Source organism: Scyliorhinus canicula, chromosome 13, assembly GCF_902713615.1.
Source record: "Scyliorhinus canicula chromosome 13, sScyCan1.1, whole genome shotgun sequence".
Lineage (NCBI taxonomy): Eukaryota > Metazoa > Chordata > Chondrichthyes > Carcharhiniformes > Scyliorhinidae > Scyliorhinus > Scyliorhinus canicula.
In genome coordinates this window covers 19618107-19640669 of record NC_052158.1, presented here as the reverse complement: position 1 = coordinate 19640669, position 22563 = coordinate 19618107, and the positions used below count along the sequence as shown (strand labels likewise).

The 22563-nt window shown below is 51.7% G+C and overlaps 1 protein-coding gene across 2 annotated transcripts in view; it reads left to right on the top strand.

The window, feature by feature from the left end:
- The first annotated feature begins 7030 nt into the window (after positions 1-7030).
- LOC119976030 (hepatocyte cell adhesion molecule-like) overlaps positions 7031-22563 on the top strand; it is a 58772-nt gene continuing 43239 nt past the window's right edge. Inside the window, exons 1-2 of one of the 2 annotated variants that reach the window (XM_038816107.1) lie at positions 7031-7207; positions 15176-15475. In XM_038816107.1, the coding sequence (XP_038672035.1) occupies positions 7096-7207; positions 15176-15475 (412 nt within the window). In that variant the 5' untranslated portion in view covers positions 7031-7095. The remainder of the gene's footprint in view (positions 7208-15175; positions 15476-22563) is intronic. The other variant, XM_038816106.1, reaches the window with a different exon arrangement.

Sequence of the window (22563 nt, the reverse complement as noted above, 5' to 3'; positions counted from 1 at the left end):
AAATTAGTCAGTCACAGAAAATCTGGAATTAATTCCATAACATGCCAACAGTTCCACCTGATGTCAAGGATCAGTGGTATCAAATTACTGGAAGGAAATTACAATTAATACTGAAAGGTTTTTTAAAAAATATCAACTCGGCTGTAAGATTTCCTGTGAAGCAGCAAAGACAACAAAGATACCAGAACAATGGACAAAGGGGAACTTTGCTAACCACACTTGCCTAATTACAATATCCAATCACTAACAAGCTCTATTTACATAATTATACTATCCAATCATAGAATCCCGACAGTGCAGAAGGAGGCCATTTGGCCCATCGAGTCTGCATCGACCCTCTGAAAGGATACCTTACCTAGGTCTCCGTAACTCTACCTAGGGTCAATATACCATAGCAATCCACTTAACCTCACATCTTTGGGCTGTGGGAGAAAACCGGAGCGGAGCACCAGGAGGAAACCCATGCAGTCACGGGGAGGAAGTGCAAACTCCACACAGACAGTCACCGGAGGTCGGAATTGAACCTGGGTCCTTGGAGCTGTGAGGCAGCTGTGCTAACCACTATGCCGCCTCACTTTGAAGCACGGGCTATAGCGTCACGTACTGACAAGGGGGAATTCGGGTTTGTTGTAGAATGGGGGAGGTGAAGGGACTATGTCACTACATTTCGCCTGAAAACATTGTAAACAAATTGGAAAAATGCAAAAAAAAAGGGGCGGATTCCAACAGACTCCTCACTGTGCAGTAGAAAGTGCAGGAAGGCTCAAACAAGTGATTACAAACTGAGGAAGCAATCGTGCTTTTAATTGCAAATGGCCCCTTATGAAAGGAATGAAACCACAGCGACCCAGATCAGGAAAGTCCCTAACATTGCCTTTTCCTATCGCAGAGACAAATGTTATTATAGGATTACTCATCCGTAGAAAAACAGTCAAAGTATTGTGTTTAGTTCCCTAAAAAAATTGTAGAAACTGAAATAGGAGGGAAAAGTATACCAGTTGAGAAAGTGGAGTTCAATATAGTGTTTACAACTTGGTAAAAAGAAAGTTACAGGGAGCTGCTTTACCTCAAGAATGTTTATCAAACATAGAACATAGAACAGTACAGCACAGAACAGGCCCTTTGGCCCTCAATGTTGTGCCGAGCATTGTCCGAAAAAAAGATCAAGCTACCCCACTCCCTATAGAACAGAACAGTACTCAGCTCCGCCATTTTAGATTCTGCAGAAGGTTAACCCTTTCAGTAGACAGTTTTAAATCTCCACACCGCTTTTGTAGTTTTGGTTTGAACTTCTTAGAAATTAAGTTGCAGTAAGTTTTTAAGAATTGCAGGTGGTAAATGTGTTTGGGTGAGAATGGGTCTGAGATTGTTAAAAGAAAAAGGAATGGGTGGTGCCTATAAAATCAGGCATTGAAAATTGGCTTAAATTTTTAAAATTTGTAATTAAGGAAAATGGAAGATTTTTTATTTTAATCAAAGCATTGTGAGCTTGAAGTGCTCTATCTCTTCGAGAAGTTATACCCGCGAGAGAATGCAGAGAGTTTCGATCCTGGCCCCAAGTTAGGTGTGGAGTTTTCGCCAACACGGATTTCCGAAATTAGCTAAAATGAGTGAGGTCTCTGCTATTTGGGGCAGCACGGTAGCATGGTGGTTAGCATAAATGCTTCACAGCTCCAGGGTCCCAGGTTCGATTCCCGGCTGGGTCTGTCTGTGCGGAGTCTGCACATCCTCCCCGTGTGTGCGTGGGGTTCCTCCGGGTGCTCCGGTTTCCTCCCACAGTCCAAAGATGTGCGGGTTAGGTGGATTGGCCATGCTAAATTGCCCGTAGTGTCCTAAATAAGTTAAGGGGGGGGGGGTTGTTGGGTTACGGGTATAGGGTGGATACGTGGGTTTGAGTAGGGTGATCATTGCTCGGCACAACATCGAGGGCCGAAGGGCCTGTTCTGTGCTGTACTGTTCTATGTTCTATTACCAGGAACCAATATATGTCACTCAGTGCTGAGATTATGGGTGAAGGGACTTGGCATGAGTAAGAATACATGGATCCATTAACTATAACGTGAAAGTGCATTTATATCTTGCCTCTAATATAATAAATGAAATGGAAACGGCAGCATGGCGGCACAGTGGTTAGCACTGCTGCCTTGTAGCACCATGGACCTCGGTTCAATTTTGGCCTCGGATGACTATGTGTGCAGAGTTTGCATGTTCTCGCTGTGGTTTCCTCCACTGTCCAAAGATGTGCAGGTTAGTTGGATTGGTCGAGCTAAATTGCCCAGAGTGCCCAAAGGTTAGATGAGGTTGTAGAGTTCCAGGGCTAGGGTGGCAGAGCAGGCCTAGTTAGGGTACTCTTTCAGAGGGTAGGTGTGGGCTCGATGGGCCGAATGGCCTCTTTCTGCACTGTAACGATTCTTTGAAAACTCTGTTTCGGACAATGTTAAGTTGATGAGGGTGGAAGGGTGGAGACCAGTCAGGAATGTACCAAAATAGTCAAGTCTAGAGGTGACGAAGGTATGACTAAAGCACCCAAATCTAGAGGCACACGTCTAAACAAATGAGCTGACAAAGGCATGACTGAGAGCAGTAGGTGAAGTGTAGCAATGGTGCAGTCAGTCATGTTATTGAGTTGGTAATAGGCAGTCTCAGTGATGTAAAGGCTGCCCAAGGAACGAAGTAGCAGGTACTTGAACATGTATGTATGTGACCGTTATAATTGTCCATTACATCTTTTTGACAAATGTGTTACCTATAGAATGGTTATAACACAAGGCTATTTGGCCGTAGTATCCAGACCATTTCTTAAAAAATAAATTTAAAGTACCCAATAATTTTTTTGTCCAACTGGGCAGCACAGTGGTTAGCACTGCTGCCTTACGGCGCCGCGATCCCAGGTTCGATCCCAGCTCTGGGTCACGGTCTGTTTGCACATTCTCCCCGTGTTTGTGTGTGTTTCGCCCCCCACAACCCAAAGATGTGCAGAGTAGGTGGATTGACCGCGCTAAATTGCCCCTTAATTGGAAAAAATGAAATTTTTCTTTTTAGATTTTAGAATACCCAGTTATGTTTTTCCAATTAAGGGACAATTTAGTGTGGTCAATCCACCAAACCTGCACATCTTTGGGTTGTGGGCGTGAAACCCACGTAGACACGGGGAGAATTTGCAAACTCCACACAGACAGTAACCTGGGCCCGGGATTGAAACCGGGTCCTCAGCGCTGTGAGTCAGCTGTCCTTTTTTTACAATAAATTTTGAGTACCCAATTATTTTTTTCCAATTAAGTGGCAATTGTGGTGTGGCCAATCCACCTACCCTGTACATCTTTGGGTTGTTGGGGTGAAACCCACGCAGACACGGGGAGAATGTGCAAACTCCACGTGGACAGTGACCCAGAGTCGTGATCGAACCTGGGAGTTGGCGACGTGAGGCAGCAGTGCTAACCACTGTCAGCGTGCTGCCCTGTAATATTGCACTTCTACTCTTTCCTTTAACTTTGAATTTCTAATTCTCCGTACAACTGAACCCTCCTCACTGCCCCCCCCCCCCCCCCTCTCCAGAGGTTATTACCTATTTGGTTCTGCTTTTTAATTTAGCTCCTAGCTGTTCTTACTCCCTTAGCAGAACCCCTGTTCTTGTTCGATCTATATTGTTGGTACCTGTGTGGATGACAACTGGATCTTTTTAAAAAAATAAATTTAGAGCACCTAATTCTCTTTCATTTCCAATTAAGGCGCATGGCAAATTCACCTACCCTGGACATCTTTTTAAAAAATAAATTTAGAGTACCCGATTATTTTTTCCAATTAAGGGGCAATTTAGCATGGCCAATCCACATACCCTGCATATCTTTGGGTTGTGGGGGGGTGAGACCCACGCAGACACGGGGAGAATGTGCAAACTCCACACGGACAGTGACCCAGGGCCGGGATTCGAACCCGGGTCCTCAGCGCCATAGGCAGCAATGCTAACCACTGTGCCACCTTGCTGCCCTCCTGTTACCCTGGACATCTTTGGGTTGTGGGGACCCACGCAGACACGGGAAGAATGTGCAAACTCCACACGGACAGTAACATGGGGCTGGGATCGAACCCGGGTCCTCAGCGCCGTGAAGCAGCAGTGCTAACCACTGCTCCACTATGCCACCCCGACAACTGGATCTCTACCCTCCCACTCCAAGTTCCTCTGCAGCCCAGATGAGATATTCCCAACCAGGCAGGCAACACAACCTTTGGGATTCTCGGTCCTGGTCACAGAGAACAGTGTCAATGCCCCTAACGATACTATTCCCCCATTACGACTACATTTATTTTTTTCTCCCCTGACTTGAATGGCTCCCTGTTACCATGGTGCTATGGTCAGTTTGCTCATCCTCCCTGCAGTCCCATTCCCATCCACACAAGAGTAAGAATCTCAAACCTGTTGGACAAGTTCAGGACTGAGACTCCTGCAACCCTACTCCTGGATACGTCACCTGCCACACTTGCAGCCACACCCTCTTGTCCCTGAGCACTGGCCAAATTTAAGGTATTTAATGCAAGGGGTGTGACTACCTCCTGGAATACATTGTCCAGGTACCTCTCCCCCTCCCTGATGTGTTGCAGTGTCCAAAGCTCAGAATCCAGCTCATCAACTCTGAGCTGGAGTTTCTCAAGCAACCAACACTTACCACAGACGTGCTCACTAGGAACCACATTGGGGTCCACCAGCTCCACATCACGCAAGGACATCACCTCACCTGACCCTCCATCTCTATTTGATTTAATTTGTTTTTAAGGTAGCACAGTGGTTAGCACTGCTGCTTCACAGCTCCAGGGTCCTATGATTGTATGTGGCTGCATCACAGCTTATGGCAACTGCTCGGCCCAAGATTGCAAGAAACTGCAGAGTGTGGTGAACTCAGCCCAACGCATCACACAAGCTTGCCACCCTCCCATTGATTCTGTACACATCTCCCGCTGCCTCAGGAAGGCAGACAGCATTGTCAGAGACCCCTCACACCCAGGGCGGAATTCTACCCCCTCACGCCAGGCGGGAGAATCGCCGGGCCGCCGCGCGAGTCCCGCCACACTGCCCAGGCACCCGCACATGATTCTCCCATCCCCCCCAAACCAGCGCGGCAAGAATCACGGCTGGCCGCTCGGATAATCGGCTCTCGCCGTTTGCAAAAAGCGAGCGGCGATTCTCCGGCCCGGATGGGCTGAGCGGCCGCCCCAACACGACAGGTTCCCGCCGGCTCCGTCCACACCTGGTCGCTGCCGGCGGGATCTGCGCGGGAATGCTGGGGGGGGGGTTCCTGCACCGGGGAGGGGGGCCCTCCGATGGGGTCTGGCCCGTGATCGGTGCCCACTGATCGGCGGGCTGGCCTCTCTAAGGGAGAGCCTCCTTTCCTCCACCGCCTGATCCATCCACCTGGGGCGGCACGTGGCACAGTGGTTAGCATTGCTGCCTACGGCGCTGAGGACCCGGGTTCGAATCCCGGCCCTGGGTCACTGTCCATGTGGAGTTTGCACATTTCCCCCCGTGTCTGCGTGGGTCTCACCCCCACAACCCAAAGATGTGCAGGGTAGGTGGTTTGGCCACGCTAAATTGCCCCTTAATTGGAAAAAAAAATTGAGTACTCTAAATTTAAAAAAAAAGATCCATCCGCCATCTTCTTGCGGGGTGGACTTGGGGAGGACGGCAACTGCGCATGCGCGGGTGATGTCATTTGCGCGGCGCCGACCGCGTCATTTACATGGCGCCATGGCGTCAATGATGCGACGCCGCTCCTAGCCCCCTGGGGCGGGAGAATAGGGGGCTGGGAGCGGGCTCCGACGCCGGAGTGAAACACTCCGGTTTTCACTCCGCCGTCGGCACTTAGACTCCCGTTGGGAGAATTGCGCCCCCAGGCTTTGACCTCTTCCAGACCCTTCCATCAGGCAGAAGGTACAGAAGTCTGAAGACCCGCACATCCAGACATAGGAACAGCTACTGGACTCAACGACTCTCCCTCAGACTTATCTGTTCCCTGTAAGAACACTATTCACGTCGCCCTATGCTGCTCTTCCTCATATATTTGCGCTTTTTTGGTCCCTTGTTCCGCACTGTAACCAATCACTATTTGTTGATTTCCATTTGTCAATGTACTCTGTTGATTATTATTCTTTTTTGTCTACTGTGTACGTTCCCTTGGCCACAGAAAAATACTTTTCACTGTACTTCGGTACATGTGACAATAAATCAAACCAATCAATCAATCACAAATATGTCCAAAGATGTGCAGATTAGGTGATTTGGTCACGCTAAAGTGTCCCATAGGGTTGAGGTTGCAGGAAAATGGCAGGAATTAGACCTAGGTAGGGTGGTTTCTCGAAGGGTGGGGGCAGACTCGATCACTTTCTTCTGCGCTGTCTGGATTCTAGGCAGATCAGGTGAATTGGCCATGCTAAATTGCCCCTTAGTTTCCAGGGATGTGCAGGTTAGGTTTAAGAGGATAGGGCAGGAAAGTGGACCTAGGCAGAGTGGTGTTGGGGCAAACCCGATGGGCCAAATGGCCTCCTTCTGCATTGCAGGGATTCTATGATTTAAGGGTGAACTAAATGCTCTATAAAAAAGAAGAATGTGGGGCAGCATGGTGGCGCAGTAGTTAGTATTGCTGCCTCACGGCATCGAGGTCCCAGGTGCGATCCCAGCTCTGGGTCACTGTCCATGTGGAGTTTGCACATTCTCCCTGTATTTGCGTGGGTTTTGCCCCCACAACCCGAAGACGTGCAGGGTAGGTGGATTGGCCAGGCTAAATTGCCAGTTAATTGGAAAAAAATTATTTGGGTAAATTTATTTTAAAACAGGAAGAAGGTGCAGAGTTAAAATAAAGGAAGAATGTGCAGGGGGGGGGGGGGGGGAGAGATAGCACCTTTCATTGGAAGAGCCGTCCCAGGCGCGATGGACTGAATGGTCTCAGTCTGCGCTGTAACAATTCTGTGATTGACATTTGTCAAAACCACTTCCTGATTTCTGCTTTTTTCCGATTGAGTAGCTGGGGGAGTTTCGGGGGCGGGTGTGGTCTGGCAGAAAAGCAGTGCCCTCGAGAAAATGGAGAGTAAAGTTGTGTCCCGGTGATGTGGCGACAATTCTCGATGAATTCTCGATTGGCGCGTTCGGTTCTTCTCTTCGCCCTCCCCCTGTTGCAGCCTCTGGGCTTCCTCGGACCCAGGACTCTCGGTGAAGCAGGTAAATTAGTGACTGGGGGGTGGGGGGGTGGGGGTGGTCTTCAAATGGGGTGGGGCAGGGGATCGGAGGTCGGGAATGCCCCCCCGGTGTGGGGAGATCGGGAATGCGAGTTTCCCCCCCCGGTGTGGGGAGGTCGGGAATGCGAGTTTCCCCCCCCCCCCGGTGTGGGGAGGTCGGGAATGCGAGTTTCCCCCCCCCCCCCGGTGTGGGGAGGTCGGGAATGCCCCCCCCCCCCGGTGTGGGGAGGTCGGGAATGCCCCCCCCCCGGTGTGGGGAGGTCGGGAATGCCCCCCGGTGTGGGGAGATCGGGAATGCGAGTTTCCCCCCCCGGTGTGGGGAGGTCGGGAATGCGAGTTCCCCCCCCGGTGTGGGGAGGTCGGGAATGCGAGTTCCCCCCCCCCCCCGGGGTGGGGAGGTCGGGAATGCCCCCCCCCCCCCGGTGTGGGGAGGTCGGGAATGCCCCCCCGGTGTGGGGAGGTCGGGAATGCCCCCCCGGTGTGGGGAGGTCGGGAATGCGAGTCCCCCCCCCCGGTGTGGGGAGGTCGGGAATGCCCCCCCCCGGTGTGGGGAGGTCGGGAATGCCCCCCCCCCCCGTGTGGGGAGGTCGGGAATGCCCCCCCGGTGTGGGGAGGTCGGGAATGCCCCCCCCCGGTGTGGGGAGGTCGGGAATGCGAGTCCCCCCCCCCCGGTGTGGGGAGGTCGGGAATGCCCCCCCGGTGTGGGGAGGTCGGGAATGCGAGTCCCCCCCCCCCCCCCGGTGTGGGGAGGTCGGGAATGCCCCCCCCCCCCCCCGGTGTGGGGAGGTCGGGAATGCCCCCCCCCCGGTGTGGGGAGGTCGGGAATGCCCCCCCCCCCCGGTGTGGGGAGGTCGGGAATGCCCCCCCCGGTGTGGGGAGGTCGGGAATGCCCCCCCCCCCCGGTGTGGGGAGGTCGGGAATGCCCCCCCCCCGGTGTGGGGAGGTCGGGAATGCCCCCCCGGTGTGGGGAGATCGGGAATGCGAGTTTCCCCCCCCGTGTGGGGAGGTCGGGAATGCGAGTTCCCCCCCCCCGGTGTGGGGAGGTCGGGAATGTGAGACCCCCCCCCCCGGCTCCGCGAGTTGGTCAGGTCCCTGCAGTGGGATACCACAGCATTAAACTTTCTGCTGCGATATTTCAGCCTCAGAGCTGCTGTGTTGCTGGGGTTTAAACAGAAGGCATCCGGTCGATGGGCCACATGACGCTGCAATGTTGTTGCTCGGAGCTATCATGCAACGCCCATCAGAAAGCACGTTGTACCACATACGTGACATAGGACACCCTGCTCTGCCTCAGCAGCACTGCTGTCCACTTCATCCAGTGCCCAATTGGCAGGCTGCTCAGGTGGATGAGCAGAAATTACCACCAGTTGAATACGTACTGGGGAGTCCAATATCATTCTCAGATCCCACACTCCGAGCAACAACATTGCAGCGTCATGTGGCCCATCGACCGGATGCCTTCTGTTTAAACCCCAGCAACACAGCAGCTCTGAGGCTGAAATATCGCAGCAGAAAGTTTAATGCTGTGGTATCCCACTGCAGGGACCTGACCAACTCGCGGAGCCCGGGGTGCGGGGCCCGGGGTGCGGGGCCCGGGGTGTGGGGCCCGGGGTGTGGGGCCCGGGGCGCGGGGCGCGGGGCCCGGGGCCCGGGGCGCGGGGCCCGGGGCCCGGGGCGCGGGGCGCGGGGGGCGGGGGCGGGGTCTCACACATTCCCGACCTCCCCACACCGGGGGGGGGGGGGGACTCGCATTCCCGACCTCAGATCCCAGTGACTGACTATCCTTCTCCCTGGCAATAGCTCTTTGCAATATTGGTGTCATTTGGCTCTGAAGAGAGTGCTTCTGATTCCATATCAGCACCATCAGAGACTTCCTCCGCACTTTCACCGGATTCTGCTGCAGCCTCACCTGCTGCTGGAACCCTTATGCATTGTATACATCATACCATGTGGGGCAGCACGGTAGCATGGTGGTTAGCATAAATGCTTCACAGCTCCAGGGTCCCAGGTTTGATTCCCTGTCTGTGCAGAGTCTGCACGTCCTCCCTGTGTGTGCGTGGGTTTCCTCCGGGTGCTCCGGTTTCCTCCCACAGTCCAAAGATGTGCGGGTAAGGTGGATTGGCCATGCTAAATTGCCCGTAGTGTCCTAAAAAGTAAGGTGGGGGGGGGGGTTGTTGGGTTACGGGTGTAGGGTGGATACGTGGGTTTGAATAGGGTGATCATGGCTCTATGTTCTATGTTCTACCACCAGGGTTGCCCAACCGTTAGACCACGGAATCCCTAGTGACCCCCAAGAACATCGGGGAACCTCAAACATTTTCATGTCGATGCCCCTTATTGCCATGAAATAGTGGCACAAATCCAATGTAAACGAGCCTTTCCTAGCTATATCCATGTATATATTGGGAATTAAGAAGAGGTCATAAATACATATTAGTCAGCTACATGGTCCCCTCACATTAACCCTTGGTCAAGCCACCCTCCCATGTTCTTAACATTAACCCTTGAAAGTTTAGGAGTTAAATTTAGGTAATAATTTAAAAGTTCCCTTGTTAACAAAATGCTTAATTTGTTCTTTTTGTCATTTACATATGGCAGGAGCAACCTAACTCTGGGATTTCCATCCCATGTTCCTGTTTCTGGCACAGGATAAGGGCATCAATAAGCCTAGACACAACACACCCATTATCACCAGCCATATTGCAGGGTGGGCATCTCAATTTCCCCATAATTTTGGGCTGGCTTTTGCCAGGACTACTCCGTAGAGTAGTCATGAACCCATGGGAGAAATCCTAGTCTGGAAGTGGAAATTAGGCATTCAGCATTGCCTTTGGAAAAATGCCCCCAACGGTTACTCAAACACAGCCAGCCAGTGAAATTTCCATTAAAGATCTTTAATCTTAGGGGCGGCATGGTGGTGCAGTGGTTAGCACTGCTGCCTACAGCACTGAGGACCCGGGATCGATCCCGCTCCCAGGTCACTCTCCGTGTGGACTTTGCACATTCTCCTGTTGCACGTTTTACTTGAGTCTGAAACGTTTTATTGGAGTGTATTTTTTTAAATTTTTTTAAAATAAATTTAGAGTACCCAATTACTTTTTTTCCAATTAAGGGGCAATTTAGTGTGGCCAATCCACCTATCTTGCACATCTTTGGGTTGTGGTGGGGAAACCCACGCAGACACGGGGAGAATGTGCAAACTCCTCACAGACAGTGACCCAGAGCCGGGATTCGAATCCGGGTCCTCAGCGCCGTAGGCAGCAATGCTAACCACTGTGCCACCGTGCTGCCCCTTTATTGGAGTGTATTAACACGCCTCCGTTTAAAGGCCATGTGCTTAACACTACTACAGCTCTGTGTGTGTAATTCAGCTCAGGAGTCGCCAGGTGCCGTGTCGAGACACCTCACAAGTATATCAAGGTCAGGTTCAAAGTAATAAATCTGTACACCGATTAGGAAGTTCCAACGATTGATATTTATTATCACAAATATAATAAATACACATGCACACACTAGAACATAGAACATAGAACAGTACAGCACAGAACAGGCCCTTCGGCCCTCGATGTTGTGCCGAACAATGATGAAAATGAAATGAAAATCGCTTATTGTCACGAGTAGGCTTCAATGAAGTTACTGTGAAAAGCCCCTAGTCGCCACATTCCGGCACCTGTCCGGGGAGGCTGGTACGGGAATCGAACCGTGCTGCTGGCTTGCTTGGTCTGCTTTAAAAGCCAGCGATTTAGCCTTGTGAGCTAAACTAGCCCCAATGATCACCCTACTCAAACCCACGTATCGACCCTATACCCGTAACCCAACAACTCCCCCCCCTTAACCTTACTATTAGGACACTACGGGCAATTTAGCATGGCCAATCCACCTAACCCGCACATCTTTGGACTGTGGGTGGAAACCGGAGCACCCGGAGGAAACCCACGCACACACGGGGAGGACGTGCAGACTCCACACAGACAGTGACCCAGCCGGGAATCGAACCTGGGACCCTGGAGCTGTGAAGCATTTATGCTAACCACCATGCTACCGTGCTGCCCAAAACACTAAAGAGACTAAGTTACTACTAAACTAAACGACTAAAATACTTATCTAAACAGGAACAGGCAAGGTCAGGGAGCGAGGCCTTCGTCCCGTTCTTGGTCTGCAACTCTCAGAAAGCTTGAAGGTCGTCAGGGTCTAGCAAGTCTGGTTCACGTAGCGAGCGTCGTGGTGAAACTTACAGTTCGATGGCTGGTGGCTCAACGGCTGGTGATGGAACTGGAATCAGGATGCGATGTATCAGCGAGCGCCAGAGCCAAAGCAGAGCCGGAGCCAAAAACAGTCCGAGCCGGAGCCAAAGCAGAGCCGGAGCCAAAACAGACCGAACCATGTGCGGGGTCTACTTTTATAGGTTTCCCAAGGTCCGCGCCTTTTCGGGGCGGTTCTCTACCTGCCGTATATCGATTGGGTCTTCTTCCAATCGATATTTTACAAATCCCCCAATCTGAGGGTCTCTTCTCGATGGGTTGGGCGGTCTCTATGGGTCTTTGTGATGGATACTTATGGTGCCGTTTCGTCTGGGCCTCTCTCAAAAGCATCCATTCATATCTAAATGTTTCTATTGTGCTGGCCTGGATCTTGATCACCTCATTACTATGCGAAGCGTTGTTGCCATTTACACCTTTAGTTGAGATCCTGCACCTGGCCATAAACTGGTTTCGGTACGTGCAGAATGCTAATTAGCCTTCTGCAAACTGCTTGTCCTTGCTAAGACTGTTTTCTCCCTACAGCCTTAGCAGTTCTCCATTTTGTAGCCCAGTGTCCATCTTAGGTGGCTACACTCCCAAGTGTCTGCATGGGTCTCACCCCCACACCCAAAGATGTGCAGGGTAGGTGAATTGGCCATGCTAAATTGCTACTTAATTGGGGAAAAAATAATTGAGTACTCTAAATAAATTTTAAAAAAACCTTTAATCTTGTCCAAGCAAACATGCAAGTCATTGAAAAAACACTTAAAAAAAAAAAATGAAATGATCACCAAGGGAATAAAACTCCCAAGTTACGGTGAGCTAGCATTTGCCTATAACTGTGGCAACAGTCTGTCACGGGATTCAATGCATGAATCATTCTTGAATCTCAGCAAATCAGGTCATCAAGTAATGTGGTAATAATAATCTGTATTGCTACAATGAAGTTACTGTGAAAATCCCCTAGTCGCCACATTCCAGTGCCTGTTGCAATTTGTTCAGCCTGCTCCATAATCAAGTTGCTAAGTGACTGCCCGAAGGCAGTCAGCCGCCCAGTGTTGGGAGCGGTGGGTGCAAATGAGGTTCTCTGCAGTGGAGTGCAGGGCTCACCCGTGCCTGACACTGTGTCACCCCTCACTTCCTCTGGGGGACTCCCGGAATCTGGCACATCACAATTGAAGGTTCTTTTGTTATTCTGCCTCCGTAGATAGTTCAGGCAGTGCCCTGGGAATTGGGATCCATACTGCTTGCAAAGAAATGCAGGCCAGAGAATTGTTTTCTTTTGGGAAGGGGGGGGGGGAGAATCGGGTCCCGGGAGGGGGCGCGTAGGCTGCCGTGAAACACGGCCAGTTTCACGGCAGCCTTTACGATTCGCCGCATTTGCGGAGAATCGCGCCCACTGAACCTCCTTAGACAGCACCTTGCAAAACCCACGGCCACTACCATCGAGAAAGACAAGACTAGGAACACCGTCACCTGGAAATTTCCCTTCAAGCCACTTAACATTTTGACTTGGAAATCAAACGGTTGTTCCTTCACTAGGTCTAAATCCTGATTACTCCCTCCATAACAGCGCTGTGGATGTACCTACATCTCAAGGACTTAGGGGCCTCACGGTAGCATGGTGGTTAGCATCAATGCTTCACAGCTCCAGGGTCCCAGGTTCGATTCCCGGCTGGGTCACTGTCTGTGTGGAGTCTGCACGTCCTCCCTGTGTGCGTGGGTTTCCTCCGGGTGCTCCGGTTTCCTCCCACAGTCCAAAGATGTGCGGGTTAGGTGGATTGGCCATGCTAAATTGCCCATAGTGTCCTAAAAAGTAAGGTTAAGGGGGAGTTGTTGGGTTACAGGTATAGGGTGGATATGTGAGTTTGAGTAGGGTGATCATTGCTCGGCACAACATCGAGGGCCGAAGGGCCTGTTCTGTGCTGTACTGTTCTATGTTCTATGACTGCCGCTGTTCAGGAAGGCCTCTCACTACCACTTCTTTGGGCAATTAGAGATGGGCAATAAATGTTGGCCTAGCCAGCGTCACCCACATCCCAGGAATAAATTAAAAGGAAACATAATGATTTTTCCTTAAACACCAACACATGTCATGAACCACAGTTGTGTAATTGATATTTCAGCATAACCTCATGCAAACCACGTTTTAGATTCTGCCAAGCTTAACTACTTTGTCTGGTTAACAACTTGCTTAAGCGCATCATTTAACAACCATAGTTGGTTTAACCACTTCTAACAACCACCTTTTAACATTTTCTAGAATAGATTGTCATTCTTTTCACCTTGGCATAAAAGACAAATAATATCACAAAAACATCATTTAAAGAAAATCATCAAATAAAGTGTGGATTTCTTTTCTACCCTCTGGGCACCCTCTCCTCACCAACAACTTGGTTGTTGTAGCACTTTTAATGTGGTAAACCTAAAGTTGCTTCTACACAATTGCTATGAAAGAAAATTTAACATCAGGAGATAATTGAAACAGACTTTTGGGAAAAAAAGAATGTTTTCACAGTACCCAATTCATTTTTTTATGATTAAGGGGTAATTTAGCATGGCCAATCCACCTACCCTGTACATCTTTGGGTTGTGGGGGCGAAACCCACGCAGACACGGGGAGAATGTACAAATTCCACATGGACAGGGATCCAGAGCCGGGATCTAACCTGGGACCTCGGTGCCGTGAGGCAGCAGTGCTAACCACTGCACCACCGTGCTGCCCCCCCCCCCCCCCCCCGGCTGGCTGCCCCCCCCCCCCCCCCCCCCCCGTGCTGTTCCCCCCCCCCCCCCCCCCCCCCCCCCCCCCCCCCGTGCAGAGGAAAAAAAAAACCCAGCCGGCCCTCCCGTCTTCCGCCTGCATTCTCCTTTTTCTCTGTTCCAAGTTTGTTAACGTTTCCCTGCCTCCCCCCCCACCCCACACACCTCCCACCCACCCCCTCCACCCCCACCACCCACCCCCCACACCCCCACCCCCCCACCCACCCCCCCCACCCCCCCCCACCCCCCCACCCCCCACCCCCCACCCCCCACACCCCCCACACCCCCCACCCCCCACCCCCTCCCCACCCCCTCCCCACCCCCCTCCCCCCCCCCCCTCCCCCCCCTCCCCCCCACCCCCCTCCCCCCCTCCCCCCTCCCCCCCACCCCCCTCCCCCCCTCCCCCCCACCCCCCTCCCCCCCTCCCCCCCTCCCCCCACCCCCCCACCCCCCTCCCCCCCCCACCCCCCACACCCCTCCCCCCCACCCCCCTCCACCCCCCGATGCAGCCACTTTCCTTACTCTTCTCACTGCCTTCCGACCTCCTGAGAGAGAGATGTGTCAGTCCCCCTGTCCCATTCCTTTTTCTTTAAACTTCGAGCACCCAATTCATTTTTTTTTCCAATTAAGGGGCAATTTAGCGTGGCCAATCCGCCTACCCTGCACATCTTTGGGTTGTGGGGGGTGAAACCCACGCAGACACTGGGAGAATGTGCAAACTCCACACGGACAGTGACCCAGAGCCGGGATCGAACCTGGGACCCTGGTGCCATGGGGCAGCAGTGCTAACCTCTGCGCCACCATGCTGCCGCCCCGGTCCCATTCCTGAGGTGACACATGGGGGAGTGGAGCCTCTTCAGCATTTGCTGTTGCTTTTCTTCATAGTTTTTAAAATTGTAGTTCTGTGTTTTACTGCCATAAGTTAAAAGAATACATTTTCTGTTAATCAGATGGAAGAAAAGAAGTTTTTGGTGTCATTGGTTCATCAGTTTTACTGGATCCTGAACGTGGAGCTGATCTGAGTGACAGTGTTGAATGGGAGTTTACTGGCAGTGATGGAAACCGGTTTACTATTTTGGATTATGCACCAGGTAACCAACCAGAGGAACCAAATCAAAACTTCAAATCACGTTTGCGATATTTTACATCCAATGGGTCTCTGATGATAAACAATTTAAAACCCATTGACCAAGGGGTTTATACCATTGTGAATGGACATTGGAAATGGAGTACAGATTTGAAACTCATTGGTAAGTGCCTTCAATACTTTATCACGTTGGAAATGACAAACGTTTCAGCTTATTAACTTCCCTACTTCAGAACAGCCACGGAATAGGAACACAAACATTCGATTCCATCCCCTCAAGCCCGGTTATGTTATTCTATTAAATCGTGGTTAATCTGCACCTTCCCTGCATTTACCTGTTTTTCTAATTATCTCCCAGATCTACTACCTAATAGAAAAATCTATTGATCTCAGTTCGGGCAGACGCAGAAAAGCATCCCACTGATTTTGGTGGTAGAAATGTAGCCTTGCAGGACAGAGGTATGGAGACAGACAGGGGACAGTGGAATGGGGGAGGCTGTGCTATCTGTCTTAGTTTTGTGTGCCTAGTTTACTTACACCGAGAGCATGAGCACAATAAATATCCGAGCACTGCGCTAGACTCATGTCCCAGCATAGCCCTGTAGTTTAATCTCCAATAATTAAAAAAAAAATTAGAGTACCCACTTCATTTTTTCCAATTAAGGGGCAATTTAGCGTGGCCAATCCACCTATCTTGCACATTTTTGGGTTGTGGGGGCGAAACCCACGCAAACACGGGGAGAATGTGCAAACTCCACACGGACAGTGACCCAGAGCCGGGATCGAACCTGGGACCTCGGCGCCGTGAGGCCGCAGTGCTAACCCACTGCGCCACCGTGCTGCCCCTAATCTCCAATAATGACTTGTTGGTTGACCCATAACTTCAGACAAGTGGTTTACCACAAAGCTTATCTCAATCGTTATTTAAATTATTTTCTGATTGGAGCAGATATTCAGTTTAGTTTTGAATGAAGAGAAATATTATAGATCTGGGTGCCAAAAAGCCTGAAGAACTGGACATTAACGTGTTCACAAACCAATCACCCATTTTTGACATTGTTCCTCTGGGAAAATTGGTTCTAAAGTTCCGACATGGTTTTGAGGAACCAATCGTATCTCAAGTCTGAGGACCCCCTGTATTACAAATTCCAATCACCACTTCTAATTGACACAGCAGCCATGGCCCCGGACGGTAGAATTTCATTATTCTCTGTGCAGAAGGCTAAAATGTTCACGGATTTCAGTGCAGAATGGTTTTGCTCTAATTTTAAGATATTGGGCGGGATTCTCCGGGTCGGAAAATCGCCGGGGGGGCGCGCGAATCCCGCCATGCCGCTCCGACGCCGGGCCGCCGATTCTCCGGCGACAAGAGAATCGGCAGCGATCGCGCAGGCGTGGTCGCCGATTCTCCGCGCTCGACGGGCTGAGTGCCTGCCGATTTTCGCTGAGTCCTGCCGGCGTCGTTCACGTATGGTCCTACCCGGCGGGACATCAGCGTTCTGGCTGTGGGTGCCGTCCTGGTGGGCGGGGGGGTGCCGACTCGGCCGGGGGGGGGGGGGGGGGGGCCTCCACGGTGGTCAGGCCCGCGATCGGGGGCAACCAATTGGCGGGCGGTCTCATTCCGGGGGGGGGGGGGTCTATGTTCCTCCATGCCGGGCCACTGTCGGTCTCCGCCATGTTGCCCGGGGCACCGGTGCGGAAACGGCCATAGCACGCTTGCGCGTACCCGTGCCATCTGTGCCTCGTATTCGCGGACCCGCGCCGGCCATGTGGGGCTGGCTTGCGGCGCCGGAGCAGCGCACAGCACTCTGGTGCCGTGCTAGCCCCCAAGGAAGGGAAGAACGGCTGGGCCTGGAGGCCCGTTGATGCCAGCGTCAACACATTCTTCTTGTTCTGGATTATCCCACCAGGCAAATCTGTCGTATTTCTGTTCATTCAAAATTAAACAGAACCTCTGATCCAATCAGAAAATAATTGAAACGACAACAATTGAGATAAGCTTTGTGGTTCTGCTTTTTGAAGTTTCAACGCTAGCTGCTGCTCTTACATTACATTTGCTGAACCGCACATGTTGAAGATTCTGACATTCATGGGGTCACCAATGACCTGCTGTATCAATAAAGGGAAGCACGGTGGCACAGTGATTAGCATTGCTGCCTCATGGCGTTAAGGATCCGGGTTCGATCCCGATCCTGGGTCACTGTCCGTGTGGAGTTTGCATATTCTCCCCGTGTCTGCGTGGGTCTCACCCCCACAACCCAAAGATGTGCAGGGAGGTGATTTGACCACGCTAAATTGTCCCTCAATTGGGGAAAAAAAAAGAATTCAGTACTTCAAATTTTTTTTTTTTTTTTAAAAGGAGTGTGATGGAATAGTCAACACTTATGTGAATGAGTTCAGCTCTGACAGCACCCAAGAAGCTGGACACCAGCCAGGAAACTGGGCTTGATCAACATCCCATCAACCGCTTTAAATATTCACCCCTCCACCACTGAAACATGAAAAAAAAGTTTTTTTAATGTAAATTTCGAGTATCCAATTAAATTTTTCCAATTAAGGGGCAATTTAGTGTGGCCAATCCATCTAACCTGCACATCTTTGGGCTGTGGGGACGAAACCCACGCAAACATGGGGAGAATGTGCAAACCTCACACGGACAGTGACCCAGAGCCGGGATCGAACCTGGAACCTCGAAGCCATGATGAAACAGTGCTAACCACTGCGCCAGCGTGCTGCCCTTACTACTGAAACGTGATGGCAGCCGTGTGTACCACCAACCAGATGCAACGCCGTGACTTACTAAACCTGGTTTGGCAGCATCTTCAAAATCCATGACTTCTATTACCTAGATGGATAAGGACAGCCAATGCAAGGGAACACTACTGCCTGTAAGTTTCCCTCCACGTTATTCACCGTCCTGACTTATCGCTGTACCTTCACCGTCCTGACTTATCGCTGTACCTTCACCGTCGCTGTGTCCATAACGTGACACCTCCCACCTCACAACCAGATGGACTGCAGCGTTTCCAGAAGGCAACTCGCCATCACCTCCGAGGGCAATTAGGGATGGGTACAGAATGCTGGCTTTACCATGACAGAATTAAAAACTCACCCCTCTATAGGAGCAGCAGCCAGAGGCAACACAACCTGTATCACCTGTTCAGGAGAGCAAACGTTGTGCAGGTCATTCTACAGCTGTTGTTTCGCTGCCTGGACTTGGGCAGCTGGCTCCCTCCAATAGTCTCCTGCAAGAGTCTTGGTCAATGTGGTGGTCTGCTGTGCATCCCATAGGATGGCCAGAGTGGTGTGAATCTAGAGACAGTGAGGCCCTGGAAGAGGTCAGCTTGTTAGAAAGAGGGCAGGGGGTGAAGGAGGAATAGGAGCTGTTGGGGGAGGATGCTGGACAGAGGGCTGGCTGGGTACAGCATTGGGCAAAGAAGGTTCCTCGGGGCACCATGAATGTTAATAATAATAATAATAATAATAATAATCTTTATTAGTGTCACAAGTAGGTTACATTAGCACTGCAATGAATTTACTGTGAAAAGTCCCTAATTGTCGCATTCGGCGCCTGTTGGGGTACACTGAGAGAGAATTCAGAATGTCCAATTCACCTAACAGCACGTCTTTCGGGACTTGTGGGTGGAAACCGGAGCACCCGGAGGAAACCACGTAGAAAAGGGGGGAACGTGCAGACTCAGCACAGACAGTGACCCAAGCTGGGAATGGAGCCTGGGACCCTGGCGCTATGAAGCAACAGCACTAACCACTGTGCTACCGTGCCGCAGTATTTTTACTTGATATTGCTCCTTGTCCTCTTCCAGAGCCAACTTAAACCTTATGATTACATAATGACACTTCCCCAATGACACTTGATCCATTTGAACCACCTGTTCCCTCAGGGCCAGATCTAAAGGAACCTCACTAAACTAGAACATACTGATGTGGAACAAAAAAGATCTCCTGTACACACATCAGGAACTCTTCACCTTTCAGCCTTTTACACTGTTACTATCCTGGTCCATATTCAAGCCCTCCTTTTATCCTATGGTTTTTGCATCACTGCAAATGTCTTCCTCTATATCTTTACCACTGGTTGGTAGCTTTATAAAATACATCAGTGGTGTATTGGTACCTGTAATGTTTCTTCAGTGTAACCAATTGACACGTGACTCCTATAGGACACCCTGGGTTGGATTCTCCTTTGCGAGTCCACTCTGCTACCGCTGCTAATGAAGTGGAGATGCCGGCGTTGGACAGGGGTGGGCACATTGCGGTGTAGATGGTAGCCATGACATGGAGATGATGGCGTTGGACAGGGGTGGGCACATTGCGGTGTAGATGGTAGCCATGACATGGAGATGCCGGCGTTGGACAGGGGTGGGCACATTGCGATGTCGACGGTAACCATGACATGGAGATGCCGGCGTTGGACAGGAGTGGGTACATTGTGGTGTAGATGGTAGCCATGACATGGAGATGATGGCGTTGGATAGGCGTGGGCACATTGCGATGTCGGTGTTAGCCATGACATGGAGATGATGGCGTTGGACAGGGGTGGGCACATTGTGGTGTAGATGGTAGCCATGACATGGAGATGATGGCATTGGACAGGGGTGGGCACATTGCGGTGTAGATGGTAGCCATGACATGGAGATGATGGCATTGGACAGGGGTGGGCACATTGCGGTGTAGATGGTAGCCATGACATGGAAATGACGGCGTTGGACTGGCATGGGCACATTGTGGTGTAGATGGTAGCCATGACATGGAGATGATGGCGTTGGATAGGCGTGGGCACATTGCGGTGTCGATGGTAGCCATGACATGGAGATGATGGCATTGGACAGGGGTGGGCACATTGCGGTGTCGATGGTAGCCATGACATGGAGATGATGGCGTTGGACAGGGGTGGGCACATTGTGGTGTAGATGGTAGCCATGACATGGAGATGATGGCATTGGACAGGGGTGGGCACATTGCGGTGTCGATGGTAGCCATGACATGGAGATGATGGCATTGGACAGGGGTGGGCACATTGTGGTGTAGATGGCAGCCATGACATGGAGATGTCGGCTTTGGACTGGGATGTGCTGATAATGAAGTCTGAGCATTCGGCCCTTCACTGGTGGCGGGATTCTCTATGCCCACCGCTTGCCAATGGGATTTCCCATTGAAACCACCTCATGCCACCTGGAAACCCGCAGGCAGGGGTGCACTGCAGGCAGGACCAGAAAATCCCACTGCCAGCGAATGGCCGGAGAATTCGGTTTGCGATCTCCTCCATTCCCACCAGCTTTCCATCTTTCTTGCCTTCCATGTCTTTGAGGTATGCCAGAGTATTTGCGACCCATTCCTTCCCTATCCTGACCCAGGTCTCCAATATCACCAGACATAATCCCACCTGACTAGCTGTGCCTGCAGCTCACCAATTTATTTACCGCACTCCAGGCATTCACATAGCTGCAGCGGGGAAAATAAATATATTCCATTCCCTTTCACTTTGTCAAATATTTCATAGTTTAGTGCTGTCTGTCTTTGCTCACCTTGGATTTCCTAACTAATGTTACCTCCAGGTGCCCAACCCTGTTAAGTTATTTTAAACCCTCCCCAAGAGAATTGGCTGATAGCCCAGGCTATTTTGATAACACCTGGGGAGAAGCTTAACTGCTGCAATCACTTGTCAATGGTTTAATGATTATTTACACAAGATGGAAGATTGGCAATTACTAACAGGTTCTTCAGCCCCATGCACCTGATCTACGGGCATCCAATGCGGGGGAGGGGACCTCCTTGTGAACCTGCCCCTGGGCCTGGCCAAGCTTGCCATAGAAAGGTCCAGGCAGCCGGCGATTGAGGGAGTCATCTGACCTGACTGTCTGCCCCTCTTATGCAGCCACATTTGCGGCCGGTGTCCCTGGAAAGGGAGCATGTGGTGTCCACGGGCACCATCGAGGCCTTCTGTGCTCGGTAGGCACCGCAGGGGTTGGGCTGCTTTATCCACCCTGCTATTCACATCTTGGTTTGATGGTTTTTAAGTTTCCTTTTCCTCTTTATTCCTTTTCGGCTGTGCTCCGGTTGTTCATAAGGAGCGACCCCTTTTAATTTGTCCAGCAGTTAATTTGTGTTCTTCTATTTAGTTGATTGGGCCCCATAAAAAGTACTTACAGGTTCTACTATTTAAAGATATGTGGCGGGACTCTGTGTGAATCAGCGGGGCGGGCAACTCCGACGTCGAGGAGTGGCGTGAACCGGAATCCTCTGCACCTTCAGGGGCTAGGCCGGCGCTGGGGTGGTTTGCGCTGCGCCGGCTGGTGGGGAAGGGGCTTGGCGCCACACCAACTGGCGCCGAAGGGCCTCCGGCCGGCGTGAGTTGGCGCATGCGCGGGAGCGCCAGTGTGTGCTGGCGTCATTCCAGCGCATGCGCAGGGGGAGTTCATCTCCACGTCGGCCATGGCGGAGGACCACAGCCGCCGACGCGGAAGAATAGAGTGCCCCCATGGCACAGGCCCGCCCGCAGATCGGTGGCCCCGATCGTGGGCCAGGTCACCGTGGGGGCGCCTCCCGGGGCCAGATCCCCCTGAGGACCCCGGAGGCCGCCCGCGCAGCCAGGTCCCACCGGTAAGTACCTACTCTAATTTACACCGGTGGGACCAGCTGAAAATGGGTGGTCACTCGGCCCATCGCAGGCTGGAGAATCGCCGGGTGGGGGGGGGCACTGCCAGCGGCCGCCGACCGGTGCGCCGCAATTCCCGCCCCCGCCAAATCCCCGGTGTAAGGGTTCATTAGTTTTGTGCAGTAGGTGAATGAGCTTGAAAGCTCTATGAGTTGGCATCGAAGATATGAGGGGCCTTGGGTATGAGTCGGAAGCATAAGCTGGCATGGATTGTATGAGGGGATTAGTGGGAGACATGAGTTGGGATAGTGGGTATGAGGGCAAATGAGAAGTGTGTGTAGCCATCTAAGGTGGCAACCGGCAAAGGACCATGGGAATTCTGGCCAACCCAGGACTCAGACAGATACATGGCCTACGTGTATCTGAATCAGGTAATCAGACCTGATCGAAACCCCCGCTCGTTTGCATTTTAATGGCCCATTTTCCCAGGACAATAGAACTCCAGTCAAACAACCGGTGCAGCCACAGACTGATCGACGCCACTCCCCTTACTCAGAAAGCCCAACTGCCAAGGTCAATGACCGCTAAGGACCCGCCCAGCCACCAAGGCACCCGCCCCTTTATTGGCCGAAATC